General features: G+C 38.4%; 1 protein-coding gene across 4 annotated transcripts in view; it reads right to left on the bottom strand.

Annotated features, from left to right (window-relative positions):
• Positions 1-354: 354 nt before the first annotated feature.
• The window catches only part of ZCCHC2 (zinc finger CCHC-type containing 2), a 44862-nt gene continuing 19895 nt past the window's right edge, over positions 355-25321 (bottom strand). Inside the window, exons 4-14 of one of the 4 annotated variants that reach the window (XM_065830912.2) lie at positions 24806-24877; positions 20246-20358; positions 19060-19154; positions 15333-15416; positions 13521-13578; positions 10762-10900; positions 9244-9308; positions 8227-8321; positions 5606-5734; positions 3385-4893; positions 355-2359 (exon numbers count right to left, since the gene is read on the bottom strand). In XM_065830912.2, coding sequence (XP_065686984.1) covers positions 2292-2359; positions 3385-4893; positions 5606-5734; positions 8227-8321; positions 9244-9308; positions 10762-10900; positions 13521-13578; positions 15333-15416; positions 19060-19154; positions 20246-20358; positions 24806-24877 — 2427 coding nt within the window. In that variant the 3' untranslated portion in view covers positions 355-2291. The remainder of the gene's footprint in view (positions 2360-3384; positions 4894-5605; positions 5735-8226; positions 8322-9243; positions 9309-10761; positions 10901-13520; positions 13579-15332; positions 15417-19059; positions 19155-20245; positions 20359-24805; positions 24878-25321) is intronic. The other 3 variants (XM_065830913.2, XM_065830914.2, XM_065830915.2) reach the window with 3 other exon arrangements.

The following is a 25321-nucleotide window of genomic DNA, read 5'->3' as shown; positions in this document are numbered from 1 at the left end:
TGCCGTCAAAAAAAAGCTTGTTTAAACTGGGTTTTAGCCCAAATCTAAGAGATTATAACACAGGCTTAACTGTTGTGAAAGAGCTTAGGTCAAAGTCCTGGGTCCATCACACAAGGTCCTCCCTCCTCTTTCTCCCAAGAGATCTATCTTAAAAAAGGTCAGATCCAGAGACAGTGTCCTGACTTCAGATACAAGATCGACCTTGAGCTTTGTCTTCAAAGTGGCAGATTCCAACCAAAATGGTGGCCTGTCAAAACCTTCCACCATCCCATCCCTATACCCAGAGACAGAGCATCACAGTTTGTTTTTCCCAGTGATAAAGGAGAGTACTGGCACACAGGTACTTTTTTTTTCTTTTTTTATTGCTGTTAATTCAAGGAAAAAGGTTGCATAAAATCCAATCTCTTCTAGAAATATAAGTGACCTTTCCAGTACATTTCAAATATCAAAGTATATGGTAAACATACAAATAAAGAGAAGGTAACATACCTCCTATTTACAGTACAGTATTTTAAATCATAAAATAAGTTCCATAAAGTACAACTGGCAGGTAATTCACAATACAAGTCCATTGGTGGTTTAACACCCTCACTTCAACTCAAACGCAGTTCGTTCATTCATTTCAAGTGGTCCAAAAATACCCAGATCAAATAAAAATTTTAATCAAAATAATTTTCATTTACTACTTAAACTTTTTTTTTCTTAAATTAAAGCTTTCATCTACCTCCCTCCCCATTCCCCCCCTCCAAGAAAAAAGTTTCAAAATGTACACTGGTGCTATAAATATAAATGCTACCTATGAAGAAATGTAGTAATCAAGCTTTTTTTTTCAAGTTTTTTGTTTGTTTAGCAATTTATTAGACGGCTGAACCAAAGATCAATTTTATTTCATCCCTCTACCGGACACCAGGTCTGATTTTAAGGAAAAACATCTCTGCCATGAACTGTGAGGAATGCCAAACCCTATGGATATACAGTGGTAGTTGTTCATCGGTGTTGAATGCAGCAGTCAAAAAATACACTCATCTTCCAGATAACCTCAGTGCACTTTAGGAAATCAAATATTACCTGGAAGCAATTTAGTACATATATTGGCTTTAAAAAATAAAATAAAAAATACAGCAGCATTAAACTTACTCAGGATACTGACATGATTAATACCATCTTAACACTCATTTCAGTCTTTCACATTATACCGTAATTACGCATAGTGGTAAATTGTTATAAAATAGTGACTTTGCTATTTGGTAGACAGGTTCTAATACTAATACCTGACTATTCTGTAGAAAACCATAGCTTCTGTTCAGTTTGAAATAAAACATTTACATTCTAAGTACAATGCAACACTGTAATAGTTTAGGAAAAAATATTCAATCAAGTAATGTTCATTCTGTGTTGACACGATGTAGAACAGCTTTAAAAAAGGAAAAAAATGCTGTCAACTTTCATTACAAATGCAAACACACTGAGTACAACATTCATACCATTTTTTTTCACCTTTGTTGCTGAACATACAGGCTAAAAAGCTACAATGGAACAAAAAATCTGTCAATTTCAGTTTGTCCGTTTTTCTAAATCTCTTCCAGTCCACACAATTTCAGCCCCTTCCTGCTCTATGTATTTTCACTTATTTGGGACTCTCAAGAGCTTTGTGTATGTATTATTATCAGATATAGCACACATACAGTATTGTGTGTTCCTTTGGACTCTCCTGCTAATAGGACATTTGAACATCTCCCCTCAATTCATGAGCATTAATTTAGTGTACGGGCAGGGTTTGTATGAACTGCTAAACACTCATGCAAGTCCAACGAACCCAAGTGGACAAACAGGGAAAGAAAACAAATCAGCAGCATAAGGAGAACGGGGAGGGAGGGAGGAAGATTGTGGTGGGGAACATGACCAAGTTTCTTCTTTCACCGTATGGCTGCTCCACCAGTGATGTCAGAGGTCAGAGGACTTTTTTGTTTTTTTAAAATGCAGTAAACATTGCACATGTCTCAAGTCTTCAGTGCAAAAGCATGGTTCGAATACTCTTTTTGATTGTTTGGCTGTGTGTTTGAATTACATGCATTACGCAAGCCTTTTGTAGAACCAGGAGGAGACCAGGGACTCAGCTTTCTTCTTTTGTATGGAACAGAGGTGCAAAAGCAATGAAAAATTTAAAAAAAAAAAAGAAAAAGAAAAAGAACCGGGAATGTCCCAAAACACAAGACCAACCCTCCCCCCTCCCACACACACCTTCCTCCAGTTTCCCAAGCTTCAGTTTAAGTAGGCAATGTTTACTTGTTTCAGTCTGCAGAATCCAAGGTATCATTGGAAGGGGGAGGGGGAGGTGCGTATCTCAGTCTGTAAGTGCCTAAAACAGGAAAGAGAACTACTAAGTCACTGCTCACAATTAAAATGGATTACAAAAACCACTACAAGGTATCAAAATGGACATGCTCTTCAAAAGGCACTATCATCTTCCAGTCCTTTTAAAGCAGGTCCTAAGATTTTATACTATTTTCTTTCATCTGCTTGCTAAAACTGTAAGTTTAAAAAGGTACAGACCGCAGATAAAGGACTTTTGCTGGAAAAATGCACAGAAAAGACGACCCCCATCAAGGTTCACCTCTCCTGTTCCAGTCCAACCAAACAAGTCAAGTCAGAATGGGCACAGGCCAAGAAACAAAAATAGTTTATGCTCTATGCAATCACTGCATTTTCTCTGTTCTTCTGGATGAAGAGAAAAATGGCATGTAAGACTGAAGCCATTCTTTAGGTTTTCAGTTCCAATTGGTTTCTGCCTTTTTGCCGCAACTTCTCTGAAAATTTCAACCATGTTTCTTTTACGTATTGCATGATGGGGTAAGAAAGATGGCTGATGGTGCAAAGGTAGGCTGTAGAAAAGTTAAATTATCAAATGGCCAGTCTCTTGTGTTTGGGCTTTTTTTTTTTTAAATTCTCACAAGTTTTAAGAATCCAAGCTTGTGTCATAGACAGTAGTTGACATATTTCACTTTTTGCCAATGAATTCTCTCCAAAAAAACCTCAACAGGAATGGAAAAATTGAAACAACGTGCGTCTCAACATAACGCCAAAAACAAACCAGCGGAAAAAAGCCGACAATTTAGGACTGCTATAATTTGACTTCCCAGCTCCGAATCATGCCTATTTTCAGCTTCACGCAGTGAACCCCGTTCCCTTGCACTGTTCTACAAAATTCTCAGGCAGAGATAAGATACTTTGCAGTTTTAGAGCAGGTCACTAGTGCACAACCATTTACACAAAACATACACACGCACGCACACCTTTCTGCAAGACCAGAAACAGCACATTCAGAAAGGTAAAGAGAAAACGTCTAAACTCAAAAGCAAGTCCGCTGGGAGTTATCATGATTACCTTGTTGACTGGCCTCCATGGATGACTGCTTACAGTCCTGCGCATAGTGTCCACTTACACCACAATTGTAACATGAAACGTTCCCGTTCTTCTTGGGTCCCGACCCATTTGTGTTGGCAACTACGTTAGGTGCTGGATATACAGGATAGAACCTCCCAAATCCTGCCATCTGCTGCATACCATAGTTGGCTTGGCTCCCCATCACTGGGTCATGCATAAGCCCGTTTGCATATGGAGACTGAGGCAGGAAGAAAGGAAGTTGTGTTCCATTGCTTTGATGTGCTTGATTGAGGTAGCTGCCATTGCAAAGCGATGGCAGAGTGAAGAAAGATGGAACTCTGTAGACTTGTCCATGAAGTGGGTTATGATAAAAATAGCTATTAATCTGAAGGCTTCCATTGGTCCCACAGCTACACCTACGTCCGCAAGAACCGCAAGGACCAGATGCCAACTGCTGCGGAGGTAACATTGTCCCGTTAGTGTTATTATTTCCAACAGCATTGATGTAAGATGTGCTGTCACTCTGTGCAGTGCTGTGTGTTAAAGCGGGGCTCGGGCTAGGGGCAGGGCCTGGCGTGTGTGTAGGTATTGCGGGAGGAACAGTGGACTGGACCTGACCAACACCTAAACCAGCCGACTGAGGCGGTGAGGAAGTCGCTACAGTGTTCAGCACGTTTGTGTTCTGGTTGGGCAACACACTGGTAGCGTGAGGACTGCCTGGCAAAGCAAATGAAGCTGGTGGAGGTGGCGGTGCTGCTGTGGAGAGACCAGCTGCTGGAAGAACTACCTTTAGATTGGTAGGCTGAGGGATTGCTCCTGGGTTTCCCTCAATGTGAGGCACCATTTGAGTCAGTCCTACCACCTGGGATGCAGGCTTTGTGATGGGATCTGTAGTAGGAACTGGGGATCCTGGGAAACTACCTGGATTGTGGACTGGGATAAAGGCAGTATTTGGTGATCCAATACTTAAGTTTCCTGCCGGCTGCTGCGGTCCATTAACTGTGCAACTTTCCGATGACCCCTGCGCAGAGGGCATTTTCAATCTGTGTATTGCCAAATGCAAAGCAGGGCTACCAGGCTGGACAGAATGTGGAAATAAAGTGGAGGGGACTGGCAAAGGGGAAGCCATCAGCTCAAGGCGTTTCTCGGGTTCACCGGAGGTCACCGGGCCCATTCCGCCAGGAGGTGAATTTGCAGACTCTCTCACAGGCGAGACAGCAACAGGCGTGGTAACGAGCATCCCCATTGTTTTACCATCTGCAGATATGGGTGGCGGGACAACTGCTTCAGGCTTTTGGGAAGCGCTGTGCATCACACAGTGTAAGGCAGGCATGAAAGAAATGTGTTGAAACTTTGCATTCAAAGGATCTTCTGAAAGGCTTCCATTTTCACTATTCACTGAAGAGATCTGAGCAGATGATTTGTTCAGATTTGATGAACCAACAGCACTGTAGCCTGTAAACCTGGTTGTATTTTGATTTCCAGAGTCCTCAGAATTGCTGTCTGTATCTGTGGAGACAACAGCATTTGCTGGTCAGAAGAATGAATCTGAAGCAATATAGAGCCATGCTCTGGACTCAGTTTTTACCCATATAAAGCTTCCTAAGTTTGATGACACAAATGACAGTTATGTTTTCCTGCATTAGAATAACTTTGAGATTACTTTCCTTCATCCAAATCAAGCTAGGTCAATCTCCATCCGTTACCTACATCAAGCTGCCCAGCTAGCTACTGTGTCTTTGACTCGTGTACTTCTGCAAACGCAAAGAGTGGGACACAGGCTGAATCAAGAATTTGCCTCTACCTGGAAAGACATTAACACAGTTTATGCAAAATTGAAAGGAGCGGCAAATTAAACTATGAATAGAAAAAGGAGGACCTCTGAGACACGGCACACGTAACTCAATATAAAACTGCTCCTGCTGTGCCAAAGTTCTTTCCATTACCATACTGCTGAAATTTCTCAAGAGAGCTGTATCACTGAGGTCAGAAAATTACTACATGTATGTAGTAATCTAAAACTCAATGGAATTTAAACTCTCCTGCTATTTGCTAGAAGTCTTTGTACTGTCCAGTCATGAAACCCACAAAGGAAAACATGTTCTGTGGCTAGTTCAGAAATAAAAGCAGCTAACAAAACTGAGAAACTAATTAAAATTAATACAAGAAAGAGATTACTCTAGAAATAAAGAAGTTCATGCACATTCTCCAGAAATACAACCTCTGTCTTTATCTTCTTCACTATCAAAGCTTTCCCTCCCATCATGTCGTGGACTAGAAGGAGAACTGTAACTTTCAGAAGATGTTTCTCCACATGTATCATGACCAGATCCAGCATCCAAATTCAGATCTAAAAATAAAAATTGGCATTTTTATTTTTAAACTCAGGATATGGAAGTGAGGTTATTTTAGTTTGCTCACATCTCACACTAGTTCAGATATATGTGTGTTCCTACTTGATCGATTGCATCTGTCCCCTGTATTCCCAACATTCCCACTCCCAGCATTCAGGACTGGTCCCTAAATTTGTGATGACTCAATCCTTGGTGTTAAAAATGGTGACAGTGAAAATTTGTATTTGTGCAGAGTAGTGAAAAGAATGATCATCCCTTAATAAATTTTGTGATGCTTATACCAAATTGTACTACAATAGTGATTTCCTCTAAGTGGTAGTGATCAAACATTTCCATTCAAAGAGGTTCAATACTCCTCGGTCATAGTAGCAAAGGCAGAAAGCCAACTCAGTGGGCAACATCAAAATAATACACCTTTTTACAATCAAATCTTCCAAAACAGGCTTTAAACAAACTGTATCAACAAAGTTTGTTTAAGGAAAAATAGGTGAACTAAAAAAGAGTAAAATTGTTTTCTAAATTCTGAATAGGATCAGGGAAACTAATTTTCTGGAAACCTGCTTTCAAGGGTGGGTTAGATCCTATTAGTGAATTCAAGTAGGTAGATTATATGCTCTGGCTTTCAAGTTCAGCCTCAGAGGCGAAGGAGCAAGACAGATGCTCCCTCTCTCAGAATGTATGCCAGACATTAGCTTCAAGGAAACACTAACTCCCAAAACCTTGGTTGGCAAAATTCCAGGATAAAAACTGGAACACTATTACTGATTTTACTAATTCTAATAAATTATTATGTTATTTATAAATGATTAATTCATTTATTATTGCCATTGCAAGTATAACATGTTGGGATAAGCCATGAAAAAGCTGCCTTAATGCTTCAGGTTTTGAAATAATTTCTTGGATTAAATCTGTAATTGGTAAAATTATTTAGATGAGTGTTTTGAATATCAGATATATCCTGGAAAAGCAGTGTCAACCTCACAGCACTGAAAGAAACAGTCTACAGTGCTAGTCACAAAGCATCAAGTCTTCAAACTGTAAATAATTGATGACTCAGAAAAGCTAAAAATAGGAAGGAAAAAATAGAAGAAAAAATGATGCAATTAAGAGTTACTGACTCAGAGCATTCCAAACCAAGCCTGGATTATATAAAGATAGGTAGAGATTCAAACTGCAACACGAATTATTTTTCTTTAGACTCTGCCTCCAATAGGGTATCTCAAAAGTCATTTTGGTATTTGTACACAAACACATAGGTAGAAAGCTCATCTCTGAGCAGGACTTAATTGCTTCCAGCCTCTGTAGCTTGCAGTTTCTTCTTGGAGTGGCCTTCACTGGCCAACAGTATCAGACCAGCAGTTTCACATCTCTAGAGTAGTGGGTAGTGAGCAGACAGAAATCCTAAGGCAAAGCATTCCCTATTTAACTTTGCACTGTGTCACACAAAATTGCACCATCTCCCAAAGTTATTTTTAGTTCATAAAAGCTCGGTGTGTTTTGCCTGACAACAAGAACAGAAATCAATCAAAAATGTATGTGGCAAAGCTGTCCTGTAGGGTATGTTTTCTACTTGTACAGCCCATATCTCTAATTTTCTAGAATTATCCTGGTTTTGCAAAGTTTGTGAACTGCAAATTCCTAAAGTTTTAGTCAAATACCGTTTGTAAAAGGTAAAAAAACCTGCCCATAAAACAGATGACAATAACTCAGAATGAGATCCACCTGGAACTCTCCAAAGTATGCAGCAGTGAGAAGAATGAAAGCTAAATCAAGACTGTACCCCAAGTGGAAGCAAGAGCAAGACAAGGCAATTCTTAAGAGTCCTTTCAACGCCTATGCCAACTAGCTGGTGTAGAAAAAGGCAATTTTTTTGTCAACTTTCTGTCATGAGAACTAAGTATAAAAGAGGCAAAGCTGCTATTGATATTGGGAGCTTAGAAAACATCAAGATGGCAAAGTTAATGGATAACACAGCCCTTTAGAAATTCATAATAAAGCTTGGAAACTCAATTTACTAAAGGAAGACAAATATAAACTACAGTTCATCAATGGTTTGCACCAGAGGGTTTTTACACAGGTTCCTCATGGGCCATTCCACAACAGCTGAAGACACTAAAGAGCTGCAAAGAGAACACTAATGACAAGATGCTGGACCTTCCCATGCTTGGGCCACTAAATTTCATATAAAAGTAGCCCAACATTAACTGTTTCTGCAATTACTACTCTACATAAGGCAACTTACAGAGAATTCACTAGGATTTTTCCAGTTATGCAAGAACAGAGACATACCCTAAGCAATTGCATACAGAAGACTGAACCTAGCACATTGTATACAGCCAGGCAAAGCACAGACTAGACAGCCAATAGGCTGACTGGCACCAAAACCGACTTCAGACTTGTAATTTCCCCTTTACTTCAGACCAGTGAATAAACCAGGCAAGGTGGACATTCTGTTTCTTACAAACAGCTCGGGAAAAAATCTTCTTACCTTTTGCTGTCCCTGTATGGATGTGCTGTGACGTTGCAACTCTAACTCCATTAGTCCTGGTATTCAACCGGCAGTCAGTTTTCTTTGTTTTCTCTCTGTGTAAATAATTTTCATGTTGGTGGTGGTTTTTTACCTTTTTTTTTTTTTTGTGTGTATGTGTTTTCTTTTTTTTTTTTCCAAATGCATGGCCACAAATAACCAACCATGACTGAACATATAATGCGACTGTGAACAAAGGCAGTGACTCCAGGCTAGAAATTTATATTTAATAGCCATAACAACAAATACAGACAATAAGCAACTAGGTACAGGAACTAAACTGCAAGCAGTGTTACTGAACATGATGAATAAAGATCTAAAAGAGAAAACACATGCACAAAAGAAACAGTGCAGCTGATTCTGAAGCCACCTTTGAAAGGTCATGCCTGTAATGCAGTCACACCAGACTAGTAGAAAAGCATCTGGCTAAAGAGTAACAAAAATGACAGAAAGTCAACTTGGAAGTAGGCAGAGTATTAGATAGGGGTGGAAATGTTTCTACTTCTTCACAGTGCAGGACTGTGTAAGCCCCCGAACTTCTGAAGCCCTCTGATGTGTAAATTATCTTCAATAAAACATTTCAGCAAGTTACCACCCACTGCGTAATGTTAGAGGTTGCTGTCAATCCTTATTTAATTTTCAGTGTTTTCCTGGCAGCTTTACACCTTTAACTTTCAAATAAATATAAAGGGAAAAAAGGCAATCTGGCATCAGTTAAGAACCTACTTCTGCTCTTTCATCTTTTTGCTAAATGACAACTGATATTTTGAGGAAATGAAAGCATACAATTGCATTCTATTTTTCAAGTTACTTCTTTTCAGAAGATAAAGCAAGATTTTTATGTAGACTGGCTTCACACTATGCCAGCTCTTGCTCCACAATAACAAAACAATTCCCCAAACTGATCGTAGACCCTCTTTATCAGGTAGAATGCACTGAACTTTGTTTCTGGATTACTTGGTTACATTGGAAACCTACTTTTCCAGTTGTGGCTTTCCTTTCTTCTTGCTTACTGTAGACAGACTTCGTTTTTCCGCTGTATGCTAGCCAGAAAATACAAAGACACTAGTCAAACAACAGAATTTGTTTCACAAAAAAACAACAAAAAAACCCTTCTAGACGGACAGGTTCATGAGTCCAAGACTAGTGCACTCATGGTGCTACAACCACACAAACAACTACTTGTGCAGTGCATCCAGGCCTTGCATTTACCATATTACCAGCAAAACACTCAGAAAACTACTACTTGCAAATATTCCAAAGATATCAATCGAATTGTTTGTGTGCTGTCTTTTCTCTTGAGAATTAAAAAAAAAAAAAGCATCTCATTACATACCCACCAAAAAGGCTGATCACAAGCCTTAAGGGGCTACAGAATTGTTTTAAATGGAATTATTTGATGGTTGCAGGGTGGGAAGTACATGTGGCAAATTATTTTTATACAGTGACAAAGCAGGTACCCAGCCTTAAACTGGAGGTTGCTGCTAATCTAAACTCTAGCATACAACCTAGAAGCACAGAAGAAAAAACCTAGTATACTTAAAAAATTATGCAGATGCTATTATTAGCTGCTAGTAATATATTTAACGAAGGAGTAAAACTTATGAAAACTCAGAAACAATCTCTGTCCTATTATGCTGTATTTGGACATCCTTTAAATAGGAAATAGCTTTTCCTCTGCTTCAGTATATTATTTTTTTCTTGCCTCAAGCTTGTATTATTTCAAGCTTTGATGCAATCTACCATTTCACCTTCAGAAGCAAATCTTGATTAATTACCCTGCTTTGTGAAATAAGGAAACTGCTTTTGCTTAGCTTGTTCTTCCCCACATAATAATCAATAGTCAAATTCTGCATGTAGAATAACAGTAATATTAAGCAATTCAAGAAGTCAAGGGTTTTCAGATGTAACAGTGAGTAAAAAGCGATTTTATTTATACATAGTTACTCTCAGCTGTAGTCACACCAAAATTCACCACTGAAGCGACAGAAACCTCATGAAAAGTGTATGTGCGTCTAGCTATTCCATTTTTCAACAAAGATTAATATTAAAGTTATTTTGTTAATGCAGGTAAGGTAGAAAGAATATGTTTAATCTGTTGTGCCTACTGTAGCATTAATATGGTTTGGTTATTAATACAGCTTCTAGTTTGTTCTTCGCAATAACACAAATTCCCCAGGCATTATGAAATTCCATCTGATGACAATGTTACAATAACATGGAAGTGTCTGATTAGAAATGAACACTAGACTTTTCTGATTACTTATATCCTACTGGGAAATTTTATTTACAAATTCATAAACAAAATACACAACTTTTAAGTAATTATGAGTGTTTTTCTAAGTGAGGTAAGTCAGTGGCAACTTGAGCTTTGACGCTTATTTGTACAATTTTAGCAGGGCTCTTCATCTTTTAAAGCTAAATCTAATCATACGTAGTGGACAAGTCTTCTCAAGTGTCTCAGAATATTGCTCTAAAGAAAACAAAGCAACGCACCTGGTCAAGTAGGTTTGTACAGTGCTCTGGGTGCTGCTGGACAATACAGCTTTTTCTTCTCCAGTCTATGACCCCATTTTGCTCCGAGTGCTGTATGTTAAGGCTATCCAGTGAAGAACATTTCGCACTGCTAGTGCTGCTGAAAGGAAAAAACAAAAGCTATGCCAATGTGAACAAACTTGCAGGATTCTTCTGACCAACGTAACATTTTTGCATCATGTTGGGAAACTGTGGTATTTTGCTTTCAGAAAACCCTAGAAATTCTCAAGAGATTTAAAAGATGTAAGTTAAAGGAATTCTTGTGCTCTGAAGTTATACCAGTGATCTGAACATAATTAGAGTTCCTTTTTCATTTGTCTGCTGCAATTTAACGCAAAATTCAGAACAAGAGAATTTGTAGAAAACAGTACTTGAGAGAAGAGTTTCCGTGGATATTTCTGCACACAAAGTCTTTTTGTTTGCCTTTTTCATACCAGGCATGGGGAGATTTTCCAGATAGAAATGTATTCTGAATTCATCTTCTTTCTTCCTTATTGTTAACAAAAAAGCTGGAATTACTTTGTAATCCCTATTTCAGAATTCATGAGACATTTAAGAAAAGGAACACATGGCTACTTACAGATCCTACTGCACCTGTGCTTATTTGAATTTCAAAATAAGACATCCTGCTTTATATTTTTACCTTCAGGATCTTTAGTTTTGAGTAGTGCTGGGAAAGGGGAGTTAAATTTGGCATATATATAATGCCTTCCACTGCAGCTTCTCTTAACAGCAGCTGGTCAGAAGCAATATTTAACTAGGTCTGAGAGCAATGGTCCACAAAGACCGCTGGAAAAACAGTCAGGGTTCTGACAGAGTCAGTAGGGCACATGGACCTTGAGATTTTCATGTCATACAAAGGCATGCCCTCCTGCTGACTGGATGCCAAAGCAAAACAAAAACATACAAACATCACAAAAAAGAAAAGGAGTTACTACTTTCAGATTCTTAGCAAAATACTTATGCTGATAATTGAAACACTTCAGGTCTGTTGGCAAATCGCTTCATGAAGGTTACTGCAATATGAAATGTTACTCAGTTCCCATGATGGCAGAAATGCTGAAGTTCCAGTAGTGGCTTATTAAACACCTCTGGAAATAAGTGCAAAGGGATACTAAAGAAATAGTTTAAGAAAATGGTGAGCACCCAAGAAGGTCCCAAAATACAGACATGAGCCCATGACTGCAGAGATGTAAGCAAGGTCACTTTAGAAACTTCTGCCAAATGGAGTTAAGTGAATCCACTGCCAAATTTGCAGTCATTTTATGGAAGCTGTGATACTGCTATTTTTTTTATTTCATATGTCTGATCTCATTCCTACCAGTAAATTTTTGGATCTTTGCAAGAGTAAGGCCGCCACACTGAATAAAAACAAAGAGTAGACAGATGTAATGTACCATCTTTCTGAAATGTACCAGTGTTATTTGAGATGAACTGCTCTTGACTCTAGACAGATTTATACATATTTAAAAGATAAAAGTTTCACTCAGTGCCATTTCTTTAGAACCTATAAATATCAGGCACAGATTTTCAGAAGACAGACATAACGCAAACAGGAGAGGACTAAAAGACCTCTAGCGGTGGAGTAGTCAACACATTTTCCCTTCTTAAATAAACAAAAAATGAATAGCTAGCAAAATGAGTTTCTACCACAGAAGTTTGTGGAAAGGCTTGTCCCTGTCTTTCCTACCTGAAAGATACATCCTAAACTACAGCCAGCTTTTGTATAATTATACAATGAATAAGAAAAAGACTTTTTTTTTTTTATTCGTAACTACATGCTACTAAGTTTGGATCCTGCTTTTACGACTTCATAGTAGGCTGTAAGTATAATCAGAGACTTTGTCAAGATGACATTCTCTTCTTGAACAAATGTAAGTTGAGAGTGTAGGAGGGCTGAAAAATAGAAACAAACTGCTAAGCTGTCAAATCGGTAATTTTACAAGAATCTTGTCTTAAAAATCTGTGAACCTTAATCAACATTGGTTTATGCTATGGTTATATTCTAATTATTGTAATTCCAGGTAATTCCCTCCCACCTCCAAGATAAATACATTTCACAGATAAAACGACACAGAACAAACCTGTAAACCACAATACATTTTGTATTATTTTTTTCCTCTTAATAGAGTTCTGTAATCACAGAACTATGTGCAAACATATCCAAAGTTTCTGGTCAAAATACATTAATGGGTGAATTCATATTACGTAGTTCATATATCTGAAAGCACACATAAACTATTTTAATATGGTTAAGAAGCACTTAAACTTACAATGGACATAAACCAACAAGGTATACATGCTTCTGCCACTAAGAAAGGTAAAGAATGGACTACCTTCTCCTGTAAGGTCATCTTTGAAGCCACTGAAGAAAAGCTTAAAAACAACAGCACTAGAAATTTTCAGCGTACACATACGAACTTACGTTACTCAGCTTATAAACACAAAACATCAACTTGAGTAGTGAAGATTCACAAAATTTGGGAAAGAAGAGAGTTCCGAATGACCTAGGCCTACAGATTTAGAAATAGGATCTTTTGAAATATTTTTCACATACAGATTAATAACGCCCCCTCAAACAACAGAAATCAAAACAAGAACACCCTACTCCAACCAAACAGGAACCCCACAAACAAGCTTTCGTCTAGAAGGAAACACTCAAAGCACTAAAAAATGAGGTTAAGAAATGCAGCATTGTCAAATTATATCCTAGTACCTACTTGGCAACAGGACTTTTTCCATTATGTTTCTTGTGAACTGCTGTGTGTTGCATTACATCTGGAAAAAAATCAACAAAGCATAATTTCAATAGCAATTCCTATTTCCTCTTTTAGATCAACCCAACAAATTCATCTTTCCAGCACTACCAGTCACTTAGCAGAAGACAACTCTGTTAAACAGGCTAAGCTTAATTTACAGTGCTGAAATTAACAGGTGTTGCATAGAGGACAGATCGGTCTGTACAGACAGTATAATCAAGACTCTTTACCTTCCATTTCACAGAAGAATGAAACACAAAAATAGGAACTATAACAACTGTTTATGTTTGCTCACCTCTGTATTTAACCATAAGGACTAAATGCATGATTGAATATCAGCCAGTATGAAAGGATGGTGAAAGAAAAAAGGATTCAGTCAGAAAAGCACAGAATTTCATAATTTTTTCTGAACTGCTACAATTAATCTCAAAACCATGTCACACATTCTGTGAATAAAGACAAGTCTTACACAGAAGTATTGCATTCTGAACCTCAAAATTCACTATGCAAGTAAAGCTTTACAAATTACATTTGACATAAAAAGAGATAATGCCTCAAACAAGAAACAGAGCTTTACAGACATAGTCTGCCCTTTTCTTTAAGGGAACCATTAAATTTTAACAAAAGTGACTTCTCTTAATTCCAACTGTTGATGATTTTGGCCTTCTTGGTAGTTATCATTTTGCCTGAACTCCTTTCAGTGCTACATGTCTAAATTGTTATTTAAAAAAAAAAAAAAACACCTCACAATTTTTAAACTCCTGCTAGCACTTCACTAAAATGGCACAAAAGGTGAAATGCATTTGTAATCTGATCAGGTGAAGAGACTTTTTTAGGACAGTATATAAAACACTATGAGCAATTTCCACATATATTGTAAATTTACTCCTGCATTTTGAACTCTAAAAAAGAATAGGGTAATAATTTTTTAAAATAAGAAAAAGCTGTCTGAACTTCATATTTGGATTACTGATTGCACATAAGATCAGCCACAAGCTTCTTATTAGTTATTAAGGTGTAATAGGATGAAGGTGGTGTCATTCTGTGAAAGCTCCTCTAAGTGTTCAGTGGTCCACGCTCACCTGTCAATCCCCATTTCTCATCCTTTCCACCAACCGGAAGCTTATACTCATTTGCTACTGAAAACAAAGCAAAACTGGCGCGCCATTCCTTTCAGAATGTAATTACTGACCAATGACCAGAGGCTGATGCTTCCACATGTGAACTGCTTTTGAGGTATTAGGAAGAAACAGCTTTCAGACTGTCATCAATACTCACTACAGTCCCAAACAATGAAAAGTCCTTATTAACAGTCCAGAGTGCAAAAGTAACATAGGTTAAGAATAAGAAAACTTGAACATCCTTTCTGTGTAAAACTTAAAAGCCAGACAAATCTGGCAAAAAAACAGTCTGCATACCCTTGAAATGTCACACTCAACTTCTAACCTGGTGACTGAAGAACAGGTAAAGACATGAAAAGCTACAAACAATCTTGGCTCAAGTAAACCGTAAAATATATGTTCCTGGTTGCTCAACACAGCTGTGATCTTCTACCTCTGAGCTGTCTACGAACACTCCCACTCCTTCGATTATACAGCAATCCCCTAAAGAAACTGCTGACAGTATACAAAAAAAAAAATCTTGATTTACATAACACATTTCATTCAAATCTCTCAGCTTTGTACCAATGAAGAAATCAGTCAACTGCATGATTTCCAGAATTGAGTGTGGCAACATTTCTCACAGAAGAACCACCTTTGAGTACACAACTACCTTCCTCCTGACTTGAAGCTTCTGAACTGTCCTCCTTGAAGTGTTCTGGTGCCTTAACCGTCTTCAAAGAGGGTTGTAAGTTACCTGCAGAGAATAAAGTTCACGTAGTAACTTTATAGATCTTGAACAACTAGACAGTTCCTGAATGCTTGCACTAAACTGGAAGCTAAGGAGATAGAAGACTAAATTACTGGTTTGCATGTGGCAGTAATTTGAACTCTCCTTCAAAGCAGGACATCTCTAAGAGTAAACACTCTATGAAGATACTTTTAATTTGAAGAGTGCACAAAACAATTATAAAGCTATGGCGAAATTTCAAAAGGCTGGGATTGTGATTATAGTTTTAGAAATATTCCTATTATCCTGTCCTTTAGATTTTTTAATAATATTTTTTGTTACAGCAGGAAATGGGTGGAAACCTATTATAATTACTAGAATTTTTCTGCAACAAGTTACACTCTTCCACTGTCAAATCATCCACCTGCCAAAGGAGACTTAATTTGGGCTAAAGTTTTCTAGTGCCTTTAACACAGGCTTCATGCACAATTTTTGCCTTATTATGCCAAATGGGATGGGGAAAAAGAAGGGGCAATAAGATTTACAGGTTTGTTGCAAAAATACCACTGCCGTGCTCTGAAAAAGGACTAAGTTTGATAATACATCTAACTCTAGGAGTCTACTCTTTCCCTCTCAAAAAGTTCCAAGTTAGTGCAGGTAAAAGCCTCTGAAAACTGTTGCTTAGGAGCTTGAAACATCAATAGGAAGATCCTTCTGAATATTGTCTGCATCAAACATACTAAGGCCCCAGAGATCATGCTCTAATAAAGTCTTTTGGAATTGAAAGTCTACTCCAGCCTGAAAAAGTATCTAAAATAACTGACATTATGAATCCGGGGAGAGCTAATCGAGTTCCTCCTTAATGGAACCATGGCAGCATAATTACGCTTGCGGAATATACTATTCAGTGTGAGATCCAAACTATTATTTAAAGTATAAAGACCTTTCACTGAACACAGAATTCATTTCCATACAAGTTTTACTAAAACCATACCTATAGTATTCAAGTCATTCAGAATGAATATTTTCGTTTTTCTGTGAAATTTTTACCCCCAACTCTAAATAGTGACTGAAGACCAATTTAAGCCACATCTGCTTCATCTGTCAATTAATTCTGCACATACAATTTAAGAACTATGATGGGATTTTCTTAAAAGGTACACTTCCACCATGGGCTAAGTTGCAATTGCAAGTATTAGGAGGATTTCAGGAATCCTGAACAGGAAACTTAGAAAAACAGAGACCACCAATAAAAACCTCATGAGCTGTTTAATTGTGGTGATTTTAGCAACGAGCAAGGTGACAACCTTTGTCTTAGTACAGCTTCTATTAGCTTGCGTCATAGGAAATGTGCTTTTGAGCTATCTCAGACAAGTCATCCAGTCCCCCTTCTCAGAAGAAAACCACCTATGCTTAAACTTATTGCACTATTTGTCTTCACCAAACCTTTTTTAATACCAAACTCAATATCATGGCCCTGAACCACACCAGTGAGCTTTGCAACCTCTCCCCTGGCCCTCCCAAGTACTTTAATGGGCTGTGCTCAAGAACCAATCCAACACAGTGCAGTTTTGCAATTTTAGGTGAGGTTGCTGGGAAAAGAACTGGGAGTGACCTCATCCAGGGCCCCCATCCTTTGCTGGGGAGCTGCATTTGAGCTCAGGCCCTTGCCTGGGGTGCACAGCAACCATGCCTGTGCCTGGCCACGTACCTTGCTGATCCTGTTCTCAACCCTGACCTACTGACTTGTTTTTCTGCTTTCGTCTCAGACCTGCCTTGCTGCTTTGGACTTGGCAGGTAATCACCAGATTCTTGTCTGCCCCTGGTCCTAATCTTTCTCATAGCAAGTTAAGCCCAGTGCTTTTTGCCTTATCTATCAGAGAGAACAGATCATTCTCTTTACATTATGACTCTTAGGTATTTGAAGAATTAAGTCATCTTTCATTGGAGTTTTTCCTCCTCTCTGCTACGCAATTAAGTTCCTCATCCTGTCATGCATTCTAGATCTGACAAATCCTCGTAAACTTTCACATACCCACTTATTTATTTATTATTATACAAATTATTTATGATCATGCTACAGTCTGTAAGACTTCCTACAGAATTGACATGTGGCCGTTTTACCCTTCTAATCTACCTACTCCACAGACAATTTCTGCACTGACACAGTCAAGTCTATTGTGATGGAACTCAGCACTGGCTCCTTCCAGCCCTTTTCAAATTATAATAATGTAAAACAATGCATTTCCAAGTTTTTCGCACTTAGGTGTAATCTTCAGACTAAAATATGCACACCTTGTGCAGCGTGCCTGTCATTACTGCAAATCTTTCTGGACTTTGGAAACTCTTTCCTTCCCTTGCAGCAAAACAAAAGTTGTCAGAATTTTCACAGCAGTCAATTCCAGACAGTTTCACAACCATCCTGAACCTCATTAGCTTAACTTTTTCACGAAACTGCCATCTAAGAATGTCCTAAGTGTTACTAAAAAAAAGAAAAAAAAAATCACATGATCTACAGCTTCTGCCCTAATCACAAGGCCTCTATCTGATAACGGAATGAATACATTTGTCACAGATCACACACATAATTTCAACTTAAAGTCAGCCATCATTTCTCTATTTTCTGCCAAGCGCATATAAGCAGTCTGAAAACTCCAACTTCTTCAATTCCTGACTAAGAACTTCCGCAACTTCTGAGACAATGGCCTCAGTCAGTGCCTTAACTGTCATAGTAGCACGCATTGGAAGAGGAAGGATTCAACAGAAACAAAGACCACATCCTAAGGCATCCATACAGAGAAGCTAGGCTTAAGTTGCTCAGTTTGTAATACACAAGTAGGCAAGAGGGTTCACCAAGGAAATCTCTGCAATGCAAATACTCTGACCAAGACTCTGTATGTTCTAATATTAGGGGCATCCCACTATTTAGGTACTGTGAATCCAAAATGAATCTGAAGTTTAAATATCAAGACAAATGCTTCATCTACAAAACAAACAAACAAATAAAAACAGATGGGATTTTTTTTGTCAGCTCAAGTTTTTTTCCAAAATTTAAGGTTTCCTAAAAGGAAAAAGTCTCAAACTGTTGCACATACTCAATTCATAATTACCTATCTTAATAGTATGATGGTACAGAAGGGAAGGAAGGAAGGAAGGAAGGAAGGAAGGAAGGAAGGAAGGAAGGAAGGAAGGAAGGAAGGAAGGAAGGAAGGAAGGAAGGAAGGAAGGAAGGAAGGAAGGAAGGAAGGAAGGAAGGAAGGAAGGAAGGAAGGAAGGAAGGAAGGAAGGAAGGAAGGAAGGAAGGAAGGAAGGAAGGAAGGAAGGAAGGAAGGAAGGAAGGAAGGAAGGAAGGAAGGAAGGAAGGAAGGAAGGAAGGAAGGAAGGAAGGAAGGAAGGAAGGAAGGAAGGAAGGAAGGAAGGAAGGAAGGAAGGAAGGAAGGAAGGAAGGAAGGAAGGAAGGAAGGAAGGAAGACAAGCTGATGCTACATAGCACATACTCACTGTCCAAAGCATGAGCTGAGTGACTATTCATTGGCAAGGAGATCAAATAGGACCAGTGGAATACAATGTAACAAGACCATGTAATTACAAAAATACAATTAGTAATGACAAGAAGAATAGCTTTTTATAGACTTTTGGATATATAAAACAATACTAGGGTACTTCTTACTGTGAGTGTGCAAAGATTCTGATGAAATTGATTGGAAGAAGTTGTATACTCTCTGATTCTGCAGAAAAGCTTGCGATGTATTTGAAAATAGCTGCCTGCAATTTAAGTGAGAGATGGTTAAACTGTAAGTAATATTCCATAGGAAGAACGCAAACATTTACTACAGTACCATAAGAGCAAAGCAGGCAGTTCTTAAGAAGTCCAAACATCTGAACTTGCATATTCAGCATAAAAAACTGTTAAATACTACTTTGGAGCTTTGTTGTTCAGTTCTAGTGTAAGGTCAGAGTGCAGCCAATACAAGAAATTGGTACGATGAACTTTTTTTAATGTAAAAGGTATATGCTTTTGAGCCATCTCAATTCAAACATTTTACACACCTATGACATTTTATCAAAGAAGAGTTTGGACTCAGTCAAAAAAGCACTGCAGTTTATATTTTAACATTTAATTTCCCAAAACAACATGCCTGTTCCTTAAATAGGTTTATTCAGTTAAATACAAAGTTGAATTCACCTATAATGTCTGTATTTGAGTGTCAAGTACCCTAACTCAAGAGACACTGTCTAACTTGATGAATAATTTGTTTTGAACAAGGTTGAAAAACCTGGACAGGAAAGAATAAACATAACAAGATATCTGTAACAAACAAACAGAACAGGGGGGCTCACCCAAATTCCTACTGCTGTTCTGAGTTATAGAATTTGACCAACAAATCCCACACCCTAGCAAGCACCCTCACTGCTAGATAGATTATGAGGTATGGACCATTTTCTTCCAAATGTGTGAGCTACATTTAATTTTACATACATGTTTCACTATTACTGTTCATTCTTTTCCAAATTCTGCTCTTTCATTCTATTCTGACATAAAATTAGAGCACAGGCACTTTGAATTACTGTTTCTAATACTTCTAAATATACCCTTGTATAATGGAGGCAAGACCTGTGCTGAAGTATCATTGCCGTATAATGTTGATCAGAAGAAATATTTTCATAACTGTATGATTACTTCTAAATAAGTAATCCATTAAACTCTAATAAGAGCCTCAATTTAAAGAAAAAAAAAAGAGTTAAGGGTATCTATTTCATCATTGCCTTCCCATTTTCTTCAGAAATTATGTTTAGACAGCAGAATTTCCATGGTCCCTAAGTATGATTTAGTTTTTATTTGCTAAAATATTTACCTGATTATGGGCTCAAGATCAGCATGCCTTCGTTCTTCCCTCTTCTGAAAACCCTGATTTAGTGCTCTTAAAATAGTCTTGTCAAACGCTTCAGAAGACAGTTCCTTTGGGAGCTGAGAAAAAGGTTAATGTTAAAAAATGAATAGTTGACATTTTAAAGACTATGTTTGTTCACCATCAGTCTTTATACCTTTCAGTATCAACAAGAAACTCTGTTGTTCCAGGTTGAGTAAGGTAATTTACAGACTAAAGGTACAACAAATCACCATAATTTAGTTCTGCTGGAGAAACACTTTGCTGTAAAGCCTCACATCAAATCCAGAGGTAAGAAGCTTTAAAGCTGTATTTGAAAGAATGACATTCAGAAGCTTATCAATACTATGTTCTTTCCCAGAGTAATTTACAGCCTTTTAAATTTCTTTAAATCTTTCACACTCAGAGAGTAAGTCTAAAAGTAACATAAAAAATTACAAGGGAGGACTGAATGCACTGTACTCACTATCATCACTTAGCTAGATTAAATTATGTTACAAAAACAAGAGTAGAAAGGAGATTGTTGAAGTTATATAATACACTAGACTGCAGTGGGCAACACTGAAATTAATCAATAGCAAGTCCTTCTCCTGTTACTATTAATGCTGAAATTTCTTATGAAAATTCATAGCTGTTTCCAATGCCAGCTTTACAAAAACAGGTCTTCTAACGTTCTAGTTCAGAAAACAAAGTTCTTGCTACTAAAGACCATGTCTACTTTAAATGAAAACTATTCCATAAAACAAATATTTTTCACATTTACCACTTCCAAAATAATGTACTTAAGTACATGAAAGCTGATACAATTTGTTAATAATAATAATTAAAAAAAAAACACAAAACCAACCAAACAAAACTACAAAACCAAACCACAAAAGCCCACAACTCTTCTAATTTTGAAGCAATTAAAAGTAAACTGCCATAGCAAAAACGTTTTTTCTACAGTTAAAAGCTATTGCTAATCTGATTAATATCTGCCATCAGTTATGATTAACCACACTCAGTAATTTACATTAGAGAAGCATCCTCCTCTTGCATATCTGGAATACACCCAACCCAGAGTGCCAGCTGGATTATACATCCTGCTAGTGGTACAACAGCAAAGCACGAAGTAATTATTTCAGTGAATGAAGTGCTACTAATAGAGAGACACTATGTCCAATGTAGATAATTGCTTGATAACATACATAAAAGGAACTTTTGGAATCCAGTGAGGTGGTGCAAGTCTTAGATTAGTACAGTGCTGTAGCACCTGAAGCGTATTAAATACAGAACTACAAAGAGATGCTGCAAGCAGCTTTTCTAAACTGACCCATTTGGCTTTAATATGTGCTACTGAGGAACTCTGACTGAAGAATTAGTCATTACCAAACAAATGGTACCAAAAAGCTACTGCAGAATCACAGGGATAAGCAAACATCGTGTCCCAGTGTTTTGTATTTGTCTCCAGAAACAGCCACAACCTTTTTTCTTTAAAATTTTAATTAAAACGAAATCGATTCCTTCTGTAGTTAAAGATTCAGAACTCAACAAACCCAAGATTAGGTTCTTACTATCTTAACTTCAGGTAATGAGAGAGCCCTGTTACTACAAGCTTGTTACTTCTTCCACACATGCAAAGAACTTTTTATGTTTATCACCTAAGAGAAAGTGCTCTTTAAATATAAGGCATCCAAGTTATTCCATTTGCTACCTTAGTTTTTCCCAATGATGTTTTAATTCTGAAACAATTTTTACAGCTATCTTACTCCAATCACCCACAACCTTAGAATAACGTATGAAGTATTTTGACCATTGTTTTCTCTCCCTAGGAAAATGCCTAGGAAAAAATGCCATGCAGACTGGAAATAAGAATAACAAAAAGCCAAAATGCAAGTGTGTATGAACTGGACAGCATTCATACTTCCATGGGGATTTTTAAAGCAAGGTATAAGTTTTATCCTGCTTTGTTTAACAATTCTGTCTTTCTTCTCTACTTATGCCTATCACACTAACACAAACCAAATACATTTTTCAGCAGTGAACATTCTCCACAGAACAACTCAGCAAACTTGTAGCAGCCTGTGGTTTTCTTCCTCTTGTCCTGCCATCTTCTACATCACCTGCTACACCACTTAGACACACACAAGTCTATGGAGCCAGATGGGATCCACCCAAGGGTTCTGACGGAGCTTGTAGAGGTGCTCACCAAGCCACTTTCCATCATTTATCAACAGTCCTGGCAAACTGGGCAGGTCCCAGTTGACTGGAAGTTGGCAAATGTGACACCCATCTATAAGAAGGGCTGCAAGGAGGATCTGGGGAACGACAGGCCTGTAAGTCTGACCTTGGTGCCAGGGAAGGCTGTGGAGCAGCTCATCTTGAGTGACATCACGTGGCACATACAAGAAAACCATGTGATCAGGTCCAGTCAACATGGGTTTATGAAAGGCAGGTCCTGCCTGACCAACATGATCTCCTTCTATGACAAGGTAACCACCTAGTAGATGAGGGAAAAGCTGTGGATGTTGTGTACTTAAGACTTCAGCAAGGCCTTTGACACCATATCCCACAGCATCTCCTGGAGAAGCTGCAGCTCATCGTCTGGATGGGTGAACTCTGCGATGGATAAAGAACTGGCTGGATGGCTGGCCCCAAAGAGTTGTGGTGAATGGAGCCAAATCCAGGTGATGGTTGGTCATGAGTGGTGTTCCCCAGGGCTCAGTATTGGGGCCAGTTCTGTTTAATCTCTTTATCAATGATCAGGACAAGGGGATCGAGTGCACCCTCAGTAAGTTTGCAGATGACACCAAGTTGGGTGGGAGTGTTGATCTGCTGGAGAGTAGGAAGGCCATACAGAGGGATCTGGACAGGCTGGATCATTGGGCCGAGGCCAAGTGCCAGGTCCTGCACTTGGGTCACAATAACCCCAGGCAGCACTACAGGCTTGGGGAAGAGCGGCTGGAAAGCTGCCTGGGGGAAAAGGATCTGGGGGTGTTGATTGGCAGACAGCTGAGTATGAGCCACCAGTGTGCCCAGGTGGCCAAAAAGGCCAACAGCATCTTGGCTTGTATCAGCAATACTGTGGCCAGCAGCACTAGAGAAGTGATCGTTCCCCTGTACTCAGCACTGATGAGGCTGAACTGTGTTCAGTTTTGTGTCCCTCATCATAAGAAAGACATTGAGGTGCTGGAGAGAGTGCAGAGGAGGGTGACGAAGCTGGTGAAGGGTCTGGAGCACAAGTCTGATGAGCAGCTCAGTGAGCTGGGGCTATTTAGCCTGGAGAAAAGGAGGCTGAAGGGAGACCTGATCACTCTCTACAACTGTCTGAAAAGAGGATGTAGCATGGAGTAGCAAGCCTGGCTCCTCCTCCTACCCCTTCTGATAGTAAACAGGTACTAGAAAGTCCATTTCAGAAACTGGTGTTTGTCTTTACTTGCCAGGTAGGAGAACAGGAGGCATGCAGTTGAATACTCATCCCAAAACTGCACAGGAGCCCATATGACAGTCCTGTTTTTAAGGTTCTCTTCAGGAGCAGAGGCATGTACCCTCTGTTGTGGGACACCCCATCTGGAACCAGACATGCCACCCATGATTCAAATCCTCACAAATCAAGCCCTGGTAACTCTTAGAACTATATATTCCAACTGGATTAAAGCAGCAGCGAATATTCACTGCTTCATTTCTACAACACTAGAAAACATAATGTGGATAAATGAAATGGTAAACAAAACAATAACCTTTGTACAGTAACTGGCTTTATACACTTGCAATTAACACTTCAGTTAAGAACACCAGATGCTATTAAAACATGCCCAAAAGAGATCTTTCATTAGTGCCCTGAGGAGTTTAAATATAGAATTTCTTAGAACAAGTGGAACCCAAAATATCAGACACTGGCAATGAAACACACATTTTGAGGTCATTGTGCTCATGGGGTCTACCTGTGGCCTCCGCACACAAATGCTTTCCCTGCTTGGGGCAGAGGAGAGAGCAACTTAGAGAGCTTTGACTTTTTTTAACCGTACGCAGAAATAGTTGCTAGATTTTCTCAAGTTTAACTCCTTGCAACAGTGAATATCCCTGCCTTTGTTCTACTGAAGAATACAACAGAAAATTAAAAACTATTATGTTCCTGGCTCCGCCTCATTAATTAAAAACAAAAAATTATACTGTTGAAGTCATTCTAATGGGGACACCAATAAGCAAATGGGCAGTGCTTGTATCCATACGCTAACTCTGTGGGGAATGCTAAAAACTCATCTGGTAGTTCTATAGTAGCTCAGTTGAAACTATAAGAGCAATTTCAGATGAAACAAACGATCTCCTCCTGGGAAACTTCCCAAACATTCTACTGAGCTTCTTCACCTGCCAAGCTGCCCCACCACAATATATGTGATTTTAATGGTTAATACGATTGTGAAGTACAAAAATCTGGTAGCATACTTTTGTTTCTCTAATTACACCCCAGAAATCACAGCTCTCTTAGAACACTTCTGAAGTTATAAACCTGATGTGTAAACACTACTTTTATACTTCAATACATACTTTTAGCAGGAATTCCTGAAGCTCCTGGTGTGTTTTTGTTACACATGTTACTGAAAGATCAGACCAGGTTACCTAGTAAGGAAAGGAAAGAGAATGAGAAAAGTTTATTTTTCCAAATATCGTATCAGTTAGGTGATCTCAACATTTCCATAAATCTGACAACCTCAGTATAAGAGTACACACTTGCAGATAAATACCAGGCAAAGCAGAGATAATGGTGTACTTTTTCAAAGACACTAATTTTGAGTGCACATTTTAATATTACCTTCACGTTATCTGTGGCTAAAGAAAGAATTAACAACTTCAGATAAATGCAACAAAGGCCCTAAAGATTACTGACTTATTGACTCAGAAAAAGGCAGGTAGAAGGCTTCTTAATTACAGGACATGTATCAAATAGACATCATTAATGGCAAAAAACAGGTACCAGAGAAAAGGACTGTAGGTCAGATAGACTGGATTGAGCTCTTGCTGCCATTATCATGACTCAAAAGCAAAAAAAGGAAAAAAAAAATC

The sequence above is a fragment of the Patagioenas fasciata genome, chromosome 2, assembly GCF_037038585.1.
Source record: "Patagioenas fasciata isolate bPatFas1 chromosome 2, bPatFas1.hap1, whole genome shotgun sequence".
NCBI lineage: Eukaryota > Metazoa > Chordata > Aves > Columbiformes > Columbidae > Patagioenas > Patagioenas fasciata.
The sequence above is the reverse complement of the archived record's forward strand: the minus strand, read 5'-3'. Positions and strand labels throughout refer to the sequence as shown.